Raw genomic sequence first — 15834 nt, 5'->3', positions numbered from 1 at the left:
CATTTCAGTCTCCTTATATGTTAATACCCCCCGTCAAGTTGGAAGGCAAATGTCCATGAGCCCCAACTTGGAAATAATCGAATGAAAAGGAGTATGATGTAAAGCCTTGGTCATCACGTCAGCTAACTGGTCCTTGGTAGAAACCGGCAGCAGATGAACCAATCCATTGATGATCTTTTCGCGGATTATATGACAATCCATTTCAATATGTTTGCTCCTCTCATGGAAACTGGGATTGTGTGCCAAATATATTGCAGATTGGCTATCACAATACACAGAGGATGGTTTGGATGTAGGAACATGAAGATCATGCAACAAGTAGTTCACCCATTGAATTTCACAGGCCATGCTAGCAAGAGCACGATATTCTGCCTCGGTAAAGGATCTTGAGATAGTTGTCTGCTTTTTCGATCTCCAAGTAACAAGAGCTGCGCCAAGGAAAACACATAAACCAGAAACTGATTTGCGGGTGTCAACACAGCAACCCCAATCAGCATCAGCAAAACCAGAGAGGGAAAGGTCATTTGAGCTAGGAAAGAATAACCCCTTACTTGGAGAACCTTTAATATAACGAAGAATCCGTTGAGCAGCCTGCATATGAACATCCATTGGGTTGGATACATATTGGCTGATTTGTTGGACCGCAAAGGAAAGATCTGGACGGGTGGTAGTAAGGTAAAGCAAACGGCCCACCAATCTTCGGTAGGATGAAGGATCAGTGTAAGGTGAACCTTGTATGCGTTGAAGTTTCTTGGTAGGATCCATTGGAGTGGAGCAGGGTTTACATCCGAGAAGGCCTGCATCATCCAGTAATTCCAAGGCATATTTACGTTGGTTCATAATAATTCCAGTAGAGGAACGAGAGATCTCAATTCCAAGGAAGAACCGTAAGGAACCTAAATCCTTGATTCGAAACTGATTGTCCAGATGTCTTTTAACTCGAGAAATTTCACTGATATCATTTCCTGCAAGAATTATGTCATCGACATAAACTAAAAGTGCAGTAAAGGAATGATCTGAGTTTCGGACAAACAGTGTATGATCAGCAGACGATGGAATATAGCCAAGATCAGTAAGGGAAATGGACAGCTTTGAAAACCATTGCCTACTGGCCTGTTTTAAACCATAAAGGGATTTTTCAAGTTTACAAACTTGATTTGGTTTGGAGGCAGAAATTCCAGGAGGTAATACCATGAGGACTTCTTCATTTAAATCACCATGTAAAAACGCATTATTCACATCCAATTGCTCCAAGTGCCAGCCTCGAGCTGCTGCAATGGCAAGTAAAATGCGGACAGTGGACAGCTTAGCAACTGGTGAATATGTATCAAAGAAGTCGACACCCTCAAGTTGAGTGTACCCTTTAGCCACAAGTCTGGCTTTATAACGCTCTATGCTTCCATCTGATTTGTATTTAATCTTGTATACCCATTTGCAGCCAATGGGTTGCTTCCCTTTAGGAAGATCAATCAGACTCCAAGTTTTATTCTGTTCAAGAGCTAAGATCTCAGCATCCATGGCCTGACGCCAGCATTCATGTTTAACAGCCTCATTATAAGTTTTTGGTTCAGAATTGACACTAATGGTAAGGCAGTATTTGGTATAAGCAGGTGAACATTTATTGAAATTGACAACAGAGGATATGGGATATGGAGTTTTAGTGTTAGAAGATATACCTGTGGAAGCTGATTGCATTGCTGTAGAAGAAGATAAATTGCAGTAAAAATCATTGAGATATGAAGGTGGACGTCTTTGTCTTATAGATTTTTCAATGACATTATGAGAGTCATTGACATTAGGATTGTGAGAATCAATAGTATTTTGAGTTTGAATTTGAACAAAATCATGGTTTGATATGACAGTAGGATTGGAATTATTCAATGAAGTAATGAATGGATCATTGAAATCAAAATAAAGTGGGAAAACAGAATCATGATTTGAATTATCTTTAGAAGATAAAAAAGGAAAATTCATTTCATGAAATACAACATTTCGAGACACAAATATCTTGTGGGATGAAAGGTCCAAAACTACATACCCCTTTGTTCCATCCTTGAAACCAAGAAAGATACACTTATGAGCACGAGCTGAGAATTTTGTTCTATGACTTGATAAAGAGCTAGCAAAACACAAGCAGCCAAGAACTTTAAGATGAATTAAGATAGGAGGGGAATGATACAACACTTCATAAGGTGTTTTATGATTTAAAAGAGGGGTAGTAGTTCGGTTGATTATGTGTACTGCATGTGAAATGCAGTATGACCATAGTTGGAGAGGCAAATTTGCTTGAAAGAGAAGAGCTCTTGAAACATTAAGGATGTGTTGATGCTTTCGTTCAACAACTCCATTCTGTTCTGGAGTTTCAACACATGAGGTTTGATGTATGATGCCATTATGTTGATAGTATGTAGGCATATCAAATTCAATACCATTGTCACTTCTTATTATTTTAACAGTGGTATTAAACTGATTTTGAATTAAGGTAATAAAGCTTTGTAAGTGACCACGAGTTTCACTTTTATTTCTCATGAAGATGATCCAAGTAAATCTAGAATAGTCATCGACTATAGTTAAAAAGTAACGAAAGCCTTGGATGCTGGGGGTTTTATAAGGTCCCCATATATCTACATGAATCATTTCAAAAGAATGGACACATTTTGTAACACTGGAAACATATGGTAATTTCTTTTGTTTAGCATAATGACAAATTTCACAAGGAGTTACAGATTTATTTGGAATAAAGGGAAATTTACATGACATGGACTTCAAAGTAGATTCAGATATGTGTCCTAGGCGAAAATGCCATAAAACAGAATCTTTATTTTGAGAAATGGAATTGAAAACAGCTTTATTAGTATGATTGGGAGTCTCAATGATGAACAACCCATCTTCTTCTTTAGCTATACCAATCATCTTCCTGGTATTCATCTGAACAATGAAACATTTTGAGTTAGTAAAGGTTAAAGAGCAAGGTACTGTGTGTGATAATTTGCTAGCAGATATCAAGTTTACATGGAATTCAGGGACAAATAGTGCATTATGAAGGGTAAGGTTGTCTGTTAGGTAAATCGTGCCAGTTGATTTAGCAAAGACCTTCGAACCATTAGGCAGTGTTATGGGAATTGGCTTAATTGGAGTCAAGGTACTGAAAAATGAGGAAAGATGAGTTATATGATCCATTGCTCCGGTATCTATAACCCATCTGGTACTGAGATTACCTGATAAAGTCATATTAGGATTGGCAGAGGGAGGATTGGTAGTGTGGTTGCTTGAGGCTGTATGTGAGGAGTTCGCATGAACAAGATTGGATACATGTGTATCAGTTGGAACATTCATTGAGGATTGGATCATATTCAAGATCCTTTCATACTGCATTTGAGAGAACACATCAGCTTCTTTACTGCTTTCTTTGTCAGCTCCATCAGTCATTGCCTCTTTCATTATCAGATTAGCAGCCTTCACTTGATTTCGCTGCTTGAAACCTGATGAGTAATTATTCCTTTCAAAACCTGGTGGATAACCATGTTTTTCAAAACAGGTTTCCACTGTATGGTTGGTTCTCCCACAGTATGTGCATAACCTATTTCCACGGCCTCTACCATTATTAGATCCACGTCCACGGCCACGAAATGAGTTGTTAAACCCACCACGTGGCACAAAATTTTGTTGTACTGCAGTGTTTGTGAGAATTTTATGACCTTCATTCAACTCAGATTGTGATTCATTGTTAAGCTGTCTTTCTTGCTGACTCACCAAAGAAAAAATCTCATTTACAGATGGAAATGGTTTCATAAGCATAATCTGAGATCTTACATTTGAGAACTGTTCATTGAGTCCTCTAAGGAATCTAATGGCACGATCTTTCTCCCTTCTTTCTCTTACTCGGTTTGATAAGCCACATCCACATGGCACAGTGCAAATGCATGTTGGGAGAGGCTGCAGAGTCTCAAACTCATCCCAAAGAGCCTTGATTTGAGTATAGAAATCAGATACAGAACGTTCACCTTGATAAATGCGATAGATCTCCTCCTGAAGATCTGAAATTCTGAATGCATCTGCCTGTGAAAATCTTTGAGAAAGGTCATTCCATGCATCTATTGCATTCTCTGTCCATAAAACTGACTGTAGAATGCTTGAGTTTATTGATCGATGGATCCATGATAAAACCATCATGTTGCATCTTTGCCATGGGTCATACATTGCATCTGTAGGATTGGGAATTGGAATTGTACCATCAATAAATCCCAATTTGTTCTTCGAGCGAAGTGCCATCTTCATAGCACGAGACCATGAGTAATAGTTCTTTCCATCGAAAAGACTTGAAACAAGAATCAATCCAGGATTTTCACCAGAATGGAGGAAGAACGGATTTCCTGGATTTGTCAAGTAATCTGGAAGAGCATTTGCCATTTTGTGATGAAGGAAAAATGACTGGAAAGACACAAGATGAACAAGAATCGAAAGGAAAGATAAGAGAAGAGAAACAAGAAAACAGAAAGGTTCAGATGAATACCAGAGCTCTTAGTCAGAGCTCTGATACCATATTAACAGCGGAAAGTATTGAAGCATTCATTCTTTTATTGAAAAACTGAAAAAAACTACATTGAGATTAGCTGATTTATATATCAGCTAGTTACTGTACAATCAACGGAAGAAAAGGAACTGAAATAAGCTAACTAACATAACGGTTAACTAACTTATTAATTAACTACAATCTGTTATAACAGAAAGAGAAACTGATAAATCCACATCAGCATTTCAGTCAGCATTTCAGTCTCCTTATATGTTAATATTAACCTTACACTGAGACTCAAGGTGCCTCATCTTCAATCTCCTTTAAGCTGTTACCTTTGTTACTAGCAGAAAGCAATAAAAGAACAGGTAGTTAGCCCTACAAAATAAAGTGAAATGCATTCATCTCATTGTAGGAATCAAATCTTTTATATGGTAAGAAAGGGACAAGAGCAATTCATTAAATAAAGTTCCCATTCACTTTTTTTAATATTACATACCTTGTCTTTTTTTTAACATGACAAAAAATTTGATTCATATAACATGAAGGATATAATTTCCCAAAATAAAATGTTAGTGAAAAATGTCAACAATCACAAATTTTTGGGCCTTAGCCCAATTACGAAGAAAGAGACTATAATACACATTAGAACCATGGATGCATTGATGACAAATTTGGGATTAGGGATGGCAATACGGGCTCAGCCCGCCGGCCCGGCCCGCCCTGCCCGCCAGCCCGCATGGGCTGGATTTTTTAGTTTTTCTTTTTCTTTTTTTAGTGTAAAATTTGACGGGCTTGGCGGGCAGCCCGCCCCACCCGCCCTAACGGGACGGGACGGGCTGAGTTTTCTTGCCCACTTTCACATGCGGGGCGGGACGGGCCAGCCCGCTTTTTGGCGAGCTTATGGCGGGCACGGGCGGGGCAGGACAGGCAACCCGCTTTGCCATCCTTACTTGGGATTGATATTAGAGTGTGTTTGGTAGAAGAGAAATTTTTTTTGTCTGGAAATCACAATTTCCTGGAATATGATGTGAAAGTGAGTTTTCCGAAAATATTACCAAAAAGGTCTTTGGCAAGCTAAAATATTTCCGAAAATATTGAGTTAATTTTCCTAATAATAAGTTTGGTTATTTTTATCTGAAAAATTAATCCATATTTTCCTATCATCTGAGATTCTTGAAATACCACCCTCTAATGTTATTTTTTGGTGGTATTTTGATTTAGAAAATACACACAACACGAAATCCAGAAAATAACTTTCTCAGAAAAAATTTCTCCAATGTGCTATCAAACATGAGATTCTAGAAAACTCACCCTTATTTTTCTACGCATCTAAAAATAATCTTCTACCAAACAGCCTCGAGAAGTGCAAAAATTTGGAACCCAAGCCTCTAGAACAAATTGATCCCAGAACAGGGCTCAGATCCAAACAAAGCAAGTCTTTAAAATATAAAATTAGGTATGTTTGAAATTTATTTTATGTTTTTTATAATACAAATCGTCAAAATTATTTTATAATATAAATTTTTTTTTTAAAAAAAAAACTTATTTGAATAGAGTTGGATTTAAAATTAAAAAAGTAAATTTATTTATAAAGGTGCTATTAATAAAAATATTAATAAATTTTTATAATTATACATTTTTTATCGCAAAAATGACAAAATTATGAAAGTATCTTTAAGTTATTCTTCAATTTTAGTTTCAAAAACTAAAAAATGATCATTATTTGGGGAGTTATTTTTACAAAATAATTCAAATTTAAATCAAACATGGCCTAATAGAGGATGGACAATCATAAACTTATGTACCAATGATTGAATTCTAAATTATTTTATTCTAAAGACATAATACTATATTATGAATTAGTACTAGTTAAAGTTGTTGAGTAATTTACCAAAAAAAAAAGTTGTTGAGTAAAAATAAATGAATGATTTTTTTTATACGTGATATCTCTAATAAATTCCATTTATTAGATAACACGCAAAAGGTAAAAAAAAATATTATGCCGCTTATTGATATTTGTTAGGTATATATTTAGATATAAAAAATTTTAATTGAGTTTGATGTTTGTCATTTTAAATGACATAAGTTATGTCATTTTAGGAGAGAGATAGAGACAAGAAAATGAAAATCATGAGAAAGTTGATGGTTTTTTTTAATTTAAATTTTAAATTAAAAAAATTATTTTGTGTCTATTTCTCTCTTAAAATGACATAACCTTATGTCATTTAAAATAACAAACTCTTTTTCCTTTTTAATTAAATTATCCCCATGCATGCTTAGTGTACTGTACTGTAAGTATTAAGTAAGCATTTTATATAATCGTATGAGGCCCGTCTTTGGTTCAGATTAAAAATGAGAAAATAATCATATTTTTTAAATTCTCTTTGAAAAATTGTGATAAAGAAAATAAGCTAATACACATACACATTAAGTATACTATTTTTTGTCGCAAAAAATAAAAATCCTACAAATGATTATTTCTTGTGTACACTTTTTTTTATGTCTTAAAATATTACAAACTAAACTTTATTCGTATGTTTCGCGTTTATTCTATTGTTTGGATGCATCTGACACAATAAATGATTTTATTTTACTGGAAAAAATTTCTTCTGTTACATCTGTGCTTTGAACGGGTTCAATAGCTTGTGAGGTACATATGAAATGTCTATTTTGAAAACTGTCTATTTTGTTGTTTTTTTTTTTTTTTACAATGAGGTTGGAACCTATTATTCCTCACCATTATATCAATTGTACCGGCTTATTGTTATTTTGTTTTCTACATCTTTGGTTAGAGCATCTATACCTTGTTGCCAATTGGTTGGGCCACCACAGGTTGCTTGCAACTGTTGAACAATCGAAATTGAAATAACTGAACACACTCATTACGTATGGCTTCCTGGTGCAATAAAATGACAACATATCAGATTGGACCACTATAGGTTTCTTTTATGTCATTATCTGAATAAAATGACTAAAGGTGCAAATAATTTTTTTGAATTGTCATTATCTGCTATAGGTTTCTTCTAGGCCTTAACAATAGTTGTAAAAATAAATAAACTATTTTTGTTGTTATTGAGTTCCTAACTAGAATGAAACCTATTGTGTTGCGTCATCTTTTCTATTTAAAATTAGTGAGTCTGTTATAATGATGTCATGATTGTTGTTCAATTAAATAGAATCAATGTTGATTGTGCTTGCTGTGGATTGTGCAGATATGAGTACAAGATAGGACACAAATTAAACAATGGTACATACATTTGGAGCGAAACCTATCAGTTTAGATCAGCTCCCTTTCCTGGGCAGAAGTCTTTACAACGTGTAGTCATATTTGGTGATATGGGGAAGGTTTGAGACCCTATTGTGTCCTCAATGTGAACCATAACCCTTTTATTTTGCAATTCTCTTTGAGTATTTGATACATATTTCACCATGCAGGATGAAGTGGATGGTTCCAATGAATACAACAATTTCCAACGGGGCTCCATTAACACTACCAAGCAGCTTATCCAGGACTTAGAAAACATTGACATGGTTTTCCATATTGGAGATATATGTTATGCAAATGGATACATTTCTCAGTGGGATCAGTTTACAGCACAGGTTGAGCCAATTGCATCAGCTGTGCCTTACATGATTGCAAGGTTTTTAATAGCTTAACCCAAAAATTAGTCAAGGAAGTAGTGCTTCTTCTTTTTTCTTTTTAAATGACATGGAAATCTTATGCTGCTGTTGTCCTTACAGTGGAAACCATGAGCGAGACTGGCCTGGGACAGGATCCTTTTATCAGAACATGGATTCTGGAGGAGAATGTGGTGTTTTGGCAGAAACTATGTTCTATGTCCCTGCTTCAAACAGGGCTAAGTTCTGGTATGGCAATGTAGCGGTTTGTAATTCCATCCTAATTATAATTAAGCAGTTTTGTATGATACAATTCACCTCTAAGCATTTTGGATGATAATCAATTAATTTACATTTTGGATGACAAACAATTAATTTAGTACATGTTAGGGTTTCTACCTTGCAGAAAGAAGGTTATTGAAGTGAATAATGCTTAATACAACTAAAGATAAACTAAGGAGTAAGAGTTTCATTCAAGAAGAGTAAATAGCCAAACTAGTGCTTGAAAGCTATAACATCAATCATATTAGTCCTCAAAAGATAAAAATTATCACATAGAAGTCTCTAAAATATGCATTTTGTCGGTCAATTAGTCCATGAGTTAAAGGCATCAAGAATTAATTGAACCAACAAAATTCATATTTCAGGAACTTATATAATTTTCATCTTTCAGTGTCTAATATGATCAGACGTTCTATCACGCGTTCCTATATGTCGTTCCCATCCCCTGAATAAGAGACGTCCCCGTCACCTGAACAGAAGATGTTCCTCTCCCCTGAGCAAAAGACGCTTTCGTCCCCTCGCAAAATAACTCTTTCAGTTTTAATATTTCAAATTTTCGGGAAGCTTCTGTTTTAACCAAAACTGGAAACGTTTCTCTGCCTAAATAATTCTCAAACTCGAAGACAAGAAACTAGACTCCTGGGGCCTTAAAATGATATAAAATACAACTCATTTCGTTAAGGAACGATAGAGGTATGGACATTCTAAGTCGACCGTATTTGTCAACATTAACACTTGACAGCTCTTGGCTGCACTTGCAATGTAAGGAACCTTCCCATACTCATAGGACACATAATTTAGCATTAAACTCCATAGGATTCGTACAATCTTATATGGTAAAAATCATATTGCCTAGCAATCAATCCATTGCTTAGGTTCTTTCATACATCTCATACCTCTAATATCAATATAATTATTTGCTTCATTAAATCAATGCACCATGGCATTCAATGTTTACAACAAATCAACCCTATACATGTTCTTCTAAACAAATATATATAGGCTTATACAACAAATGCATAGATACTATCTATGCTCTCAAAAATACAGAATCATGTCATATTCATCACAATTCTCATGCCATGCAATTAGACTCTATCTTGGCCTCCTGCCACATTATGCTAAAATGTATATACAAGAAAGGCATACAAATCTTGTTTCAATTTTACTGAGCTAAATAGTACATATTGAGTATTTGTAATTCAGTAGTTTTTGAACTAAAGAGTACACACACACAGTTTATGAACTAAAAAGTACACATACTGAGTATTTGTAATTTTGTAAGTAACACGGATTTAGATATTTAACCATTAATTTAGACGACTAGTCCCTCTGTCAAATGCTGTTATTCAGAACGAACTCTAGATTTTATATACCAATCTACTGAGAGGGTAATTGTAATCTACTGTTTAATTGCATATGGACCCAAACATTTTGTTTTAATAAAAAAGAAAAGCTAAATGATAAACGGTTATGTGTAATTTGATACACAATTTCATTATCTGATTGAAAAGCATCCACCAAAAAAAAGGTAATTATAGGGACAAAAAAGGCAACTTGTCTGTGGCTATCTTCTACTACCACACTGACTATGCTACAGAAAAAATTCTTTAGAGGCTATTGTTACAATAAATAAATCAGCAATGTAATGAACTATAAATTGGCCAATCTACCAGAGCCTGATCCTTTCCTTCGTCTACGTTGCTTTTGGCGAATGCGCCAAAAACACAACAGCAAAATACCTGCAATAAAAGAAAAATAAAGGTAATGAAACATGAAGATACACTAGTTTAAACTTGGATGGGAAATTTAATGTCTGTTGTTTACAAACCAGTTGCTGCAACTACAGCAGGAACAAGCCACTGACTACCAATAAGCATAGGTGCATCAAGCTGCAAGAAATATCAAAGAATCAGAATATCAGCAATATGCAGCATCTGAATTATTATTACAAACACATAGACCAAGATAAATCACAAACACACAGAACAAGATAAAGGGAACTACATCACAAAGGAACCAAACCAAACAACTGTTTCTATTTCTTATTATTACCTCATCCCCATAGAACAGGCCCAAGTACCTGTTCCCAAGAGAGTCACCCTTATTTCTCACAGCTAATTCCTGATGCCTTATCTTAGAAGTATCAAGGGTTGCATTGAAACCTCTCCCCAAATCAATCACAGGATAACCAGGCAATCTTCTGTTTCTTCCTCTAACCTGCAAATTGTAGCCCTTAGTTCCCCATATTTCAAACCTTGAGTCAGTCCTGCAGATCAATTCCTTCCCCGCAACAGCGGAATATATAGAGAAATTGACATCAGTTCTGCGAGATGGCAATTGATTGTCATCTTCATACAATGGAGTATCTCGTTTAACTGAATCAGAGAAAAGCACAGGATCCCTGACATCTCCATTAGTAAAATCAAGTATTTTCTTCAGAAGCCAATAACAATTAGTAACCATATGGCTACTGTCCAAACAATTAGAATCCCCATACACAGCTACACGACCTTCACCCATCACTGTAAGACCAAGAATTGGAGAATCTGCCTGTTTCATCCAAAGAGACATTAAATTTCTATATAATATTAGAAAGTATCTCAATATAGAAAGATATCTTTTACCTAAACCATTAAAATTAAAGACTGGTTTAAAAGATGGGCATTCTGTAAGGATCAAATTCAACATCATATAATTAAACCAGCAGAGAATTAACCATTGTGATGACTATTTATTACAATAAAAATTGCAATTTTGTCATGCCCAATGACTTACATATATGTAAATCTTTTGGTGTGTTGAAAACCCTGCCTATGAGCTCATGATTTTTATTTTTATTTTTCGGGGATAGAAATGAGCTCAGGAATTATAAATCTCTTTATGGTTTTTCCTTCAGAGACCACCATCTGTAAACCTATTAATTTAATATTAATAATAACTAATGCAATAATATGTAGAGATGCCCTCTCTGCTCACCTTGGTCATGTCAGAAGTAAGCAGCACATTCTGAGTGGCTCCACTTTCTGAACTATCCAATAAAGAAAAGCTGTGTACGTAACCACCTCTCGGAAACCTCACTATATCTGTTCCAGAAGCATATCGACTCTGCTCCCCTAAAAGTGAAAAATCACCATTCAGGATCTTATTTCCAAAAGCAATCCCAAATGGAGCCAAAAGATCATTAAGAGCTGGAATATTTGCGCCTCCCGTAACTGGAGTCCACCAGCTCCGTGTATTGTCATCAAAGAATCTCATCTTTACCATGGTATCCACATTATACCATTCAGCAAAGACAACTAGTCCCAATCCAGTATTTATAACATCATCTCTTAGTTTTTCAATCTCCTCAGCAAAGTATTCATCTTCAAGATCCACCATCAAAAGTGTTCCATATTGACGAGCATCAAAGCATGTAAGAGGAGAGCCAAGTGTTTCAATATAGTAACCAGCATCTCGTAGCATGTTGAACAGGATGTGAAAATTCGTGTGCAGATGATCACCATGCCAGTCAAGAATGTCATTACGAACATCCAAAGAGTCTCTTGGAATATAACCAGGTGGGTATTTAATACTATGAAACTGATCCCACAAAATTCGTTTTGACCGAGGTGGTGTTGGTACCACTTTTAACTTCAATTGAAGCATGCAGATACTGATTCGAAGGTCCTTCTCTCCTTGAACTGGAGGACTGAAAACCCTGAGAGTCACATTACCTTCAATGTTCCCAGAAAATTGAGCTCCTTCTTCCTTGATTTGCATGTGAAGTGCCAAATAACCAGTCCAAGGCCAGATGACCTCTGAATATGTAAAATGAATGCTTAAAAGATTCCCTTCTTCACTACAAGGCTGCCACGTTGGTGGACCTTCAACATAGCCAACAACACCCATCCCATTCAAAATGGTGGCATTAAATATCACAGGCATAGAACCTGCATAGAGTGGTTGACGACAAAAGGGCCATGAGTAAGGACAATCTGTATAATCAAGGACACTGGGGAAGATGCTTGCCCTGGGTTTGTAACTCTTAAGTATCTCATATGATTCTAACCTGACAATTACAGCAACAAATAAGAACATATAATTAAAAGATTATAGAATCAAACAAAAAAACACTAGTGGGTAAGGCAACCATTGCCATATCAAAACAAAACAAAACAAAGGGGACAGGCTAAATAGTTGAACTTACAAATCAACTCTGCCAGCACCCTGCTCAAACATGTTAGGCCCAGCAAGCTTAGCAGCACCCTCCACCAATGCTTGTTTCATGCTTGCTGGGTTCAAGATATCTTTTCGAACAGGTTCAGGGATGACACTAACAAGCAAGCATACAATACCAGCAACTACAGGACTTGCAACACTAGTTCCTGATAAACTTTTACAACCCGTACTAATCTTGGATCCCATTATGTCCCGTCCATATGCAACTATATCTGGCTTCACACGCCCATAACTGCAAAAGTACATATGTCAATATCAATTTAAACATCTATCGGAATTAAGGAACCAAACTTGCATATGAATGTCAATCTCTTAAAAAAAAGAATGGCAAGCACCAAATCAATTATAGCCAGAAATATGAAAAATCTAAATTGTTGCAGAACCCAACTTCGGTTAAAATGATTTTCAAAATTTCATATCCACATATCATTGTACACTTATAAAAAAGTTCAGGGATCACCATTCTTTGCTGTAGGAGCACTAAAAGATGAGGATATGAATACATTAAATGGGTTTTAAGTTGTTTGGACTTTGAACTCAACATATATATATATATATATATATATATATATATTCATTCTTCATCCAGTAAAAACATTTTCCTCAACAATATGATATTTAAGACTCATGCGAAGAACAAATGCTAAAACTCCTCATTAGACTTGTATTCAATCAATACTGGTTGGAGAAGGATCATTAAATCAAAGATGTACTAGAAACAGATAAGTAAACAGTACCCATGAGGAAGCTCCCAGGTACTCATGCCACGGGAGGAAAAGGAAGCTATATGGTCACTATAGTCAATGCCGCCAACACCAATGACATCACTTTGATCAGCTGGATTGTTCAAAGTTCCATAAAGTGGTCCATCATTTCCAATTGCAGAAACCATGATAATGTTATTTGCTGTTATCTCCCATATCTGATCAACAAATTAACATAATAAATTTCTCTAAAAGGATATTTCTGCGTTTACTGCAAGAAATATTTACCATGTATGAACAAAAATTGTCTTTGGATATACAGTTTATGGTAGATAAAAACACTACAATGTTCATAAACAATACAGTTTAGTAGCTGTCCACCTCAAACTACATCAAACATTTTACACAATCAAATTACAGAGCTAGAACAGATAGACAAAATAAATTTACCTTCTCAACAAATGGGAGATCCAAATAATCAGGCCCACCTATGCTCAAATTTAGCACATCCATATTGGTAGCAATTGCATAGTTGAAGGCATCAAGGAACCATGATGTGTACGAAACCTGCAATAGGCTGAATGAATTCTTCTCAAAATCTTGCAAAATATTACAGCATAACAATATTATTAGCTGAAGAATTGCAAAAACTACGCAACTTAATTATAAATACATCTGCATTCTCCAGTTTAGATCTTGCTAATGATTGCTCGGCTACTAAACTTAATGATGAGTACATCATGCATTTATTGGACACACAGACACACACACGCATATTGAATAAACTAAAACCCCACATCAATAAAGAGAAAGACAAAGAAAAGAAGAATAACATATCCAAGAGGCATTACCTGTGCATCAGTGAATACACGAAATGCATAAATCTCAGTATCAGGTGCAAAGCCAAGGCACTCAGCATCTACACCAGCGATAACACCAGCAACAAAGGTCCCATGTCCAAGATTATCATTCAATGTATCCTCGTTGGTCCAATTGGTACGCTCCTTGATGTTACGGAAATGAGGGTGATTGGCTCGAATGCCAGTATCAAAAATAGCCATTTTGACTTTAGAACCAGTGTACCCTTTCGCCCAAAGATCCTCCGCTCCAAACATGGAAGTAATTTGAGATCTCTGCATCAAAAGGTCCCTCCCCGAAGAGTAGTTTGCTGAGTCGCTAAACGACATGGACGTGAATATCTTTCCAGGGCGCTTCTTTACATCGACAAAGGAAGAAGATTCGTGTTTGAGAAGATCCCTCTTATACCCCATATCCACATGCACGTCTTTCACCAGTTCAAGATTCCGAATCTCGTCGGTTAACCCATCTTTAACCGAATCCTCAACCGAAACTAACCCGAAATCGGTGGGGTAGTTGGCGGCAGGATTCCGGCGCTCGATCCACTTCCAGCCTTGGGATCGGAGGTTGGATTCCAGGTAGGCACGGTGGTGCTCGGCGAGCTTGTATTCAAGAAAGCGCACGATGTAGTTGTAGTTGTGGTTGTGGTTGTGGTTGTGGCGGGGTTCGGCGGAATTAGGAGGGGGTAGGGTTTGGAATTGGAAATGGAAACGGAAACGGTAGAGAGAGAGTGCGATGAATAGGAAAAGAATGGAGAGAGAGTTGCGTTTGGTGATCCCCATGGTTATGGTTGTCTTCTTGTTGCGTTAATGAAGAACATCAAGAACAAGAAGAAGAAGGTTCATATGAGGTTTGGTTTATTAGCGCATTCATTGGAAATGTGATGTTGAGTTGCTACATACATCGGAGAAGACACAGCGACAGTGATTTGAATCTGCTTTCTTTCGTCTAAACTAAACTGTGAAACTCGTTTCTCTCTCACTCTCGAGATGATCGTGTGCCTCTCTTATCTTTTTATTTTAAGATGAGGGCAAGCTACCAAACCTTAAAAATTAGACCATATCATTTATTAATGGAGAACTCATAATTTAAATTCAAGTCATACAATCATTATGAGATTATATTACCTTTCTATTTTTTAAATCATAGTCTTTATGTAAAATATATAGTTTGAGTAATAAAAGTTACAAATTAAATAATAATTTTTTTTTTTATACTTAGCCTGCAATTTAAAAATTAATACAATTTTTTTTTTCCAATAGGTGTCCACACTCAATTGGATGAGACTAATCTCATTTGTGTGATATAGTATTATTTTATTTTTATTTTTTTTACCGTTAGCCCCTAAATTGCTTCACTTAGAAATAAAGTTTTTCTTTTTTCTTTTTCTTTTTTGTTTAAGAAGAAGAACTGAAATATACCTATCATGAGATTATAAAGACATAAAGCACTAGCTTGAATTTTGAACTTAATAATGACATTTATTGAACTTCAATCAGTTTTATTACATATTTATAGATAAAAAAGCTTGAATAAATTAAAACTTCATCTAAAATATTGTACTTACATTAACTTATTTTGTATAAAACGAGGTTTATAATTAAAATATTAAACACTAGTAATTTTGGCTGAAAA

At 35.6% G+C, this 15834-nt stretch overlaps 1 protein-coding gene across 2 annotated transcripts; it reads right to left on the bottom strand.

Annotated features, from left to right (window-relative positions):
• Positions 1-9909: 9909 nt before the first annotated feature.
• LOC133289845 (subtilisin-like protease SBT6.1) lies at positions 9910-15209 on the bottom strand. Of its 2 annotated transcripts, none has more exons than XM_061487848.1 (8): positions 14193-15209; positions 13792-13908; positions 13375-13559; positions 12606-12869; positions 11396-12467; positions 10472-10969; positions 10248-10308; positions 9910-10158 (listed from the first exon to the last, which is right to left on the bottom strand). In XM_061487848.1, the coding sequence occupies exons 1-8, from the start codon at positions 14979-14981 to the stop codon at positions 10070-10072; spliced, it is 3075 nt and encodes a 1024-aa protein (XP_061343832.1). In that variant the 5' UTR covers positions 14982-15209; the 3' UTR covers positions 9910-10069. The 2 variants fall into 2 exon arrangements, with proteins under 2 accessions (XP_061343832.1, XP_061343833.1); XM_061487849.1 differs by having other exon boundaries at positions 13792-13918; positions 14193-14332.
• Between the last annotated feature and the right edge of the window lie 625 nt (positions 15210-15834).

The sequence above is a fragment of the Gastrolobium bilobum genome, unplaced genomic scaffold, assembly GCF_033153095.1.
Source record: "Gastrolobium bilobum isolate Gb01-03AN ecotype WA unplaced genomic scaffold, APGP_CSIRO_Gbil_v1 utg4848, whole genome shotgun sequence".
Lineage (NCBI taxonomy): Eukaryota > Viridiplantae > Streptophyta > Magnoliopsida > Fabales > Fabaceae > Gastrolobium > Gastrolobium bilobum.
This window is presented reverse-complemented; position numbering and strand designations above follow the sequence as displayed.

What these genes read in the sequence shown, in the direction of transcription:
- LOC133289845 (XM_061487848.1), bottom strand. Translation starts at nt 14,981, where the DNA reads ATGGGGATCACCAAACGCAACTCTCTCTCCATTCTTTTCCTATTCATC. An exon ending in GTGTATTCACTGATGCACAG is followed by an intron (nt 13,909 to 14,192) that starts GTAATGCCTCTT and finishes AGCCTATTGCAG; the next exon opens with GTTTCGTACACATCATGGTT. An exon ending in TGCTGTAGTTGCAGCAACTG is followed by an intron (nt 10,159 to 10,247) that starts GTTTGTAAACAA and finishes CTTTTATTGCAG; the next exon opens with GTATTTTGCTGTTGTGTTTT.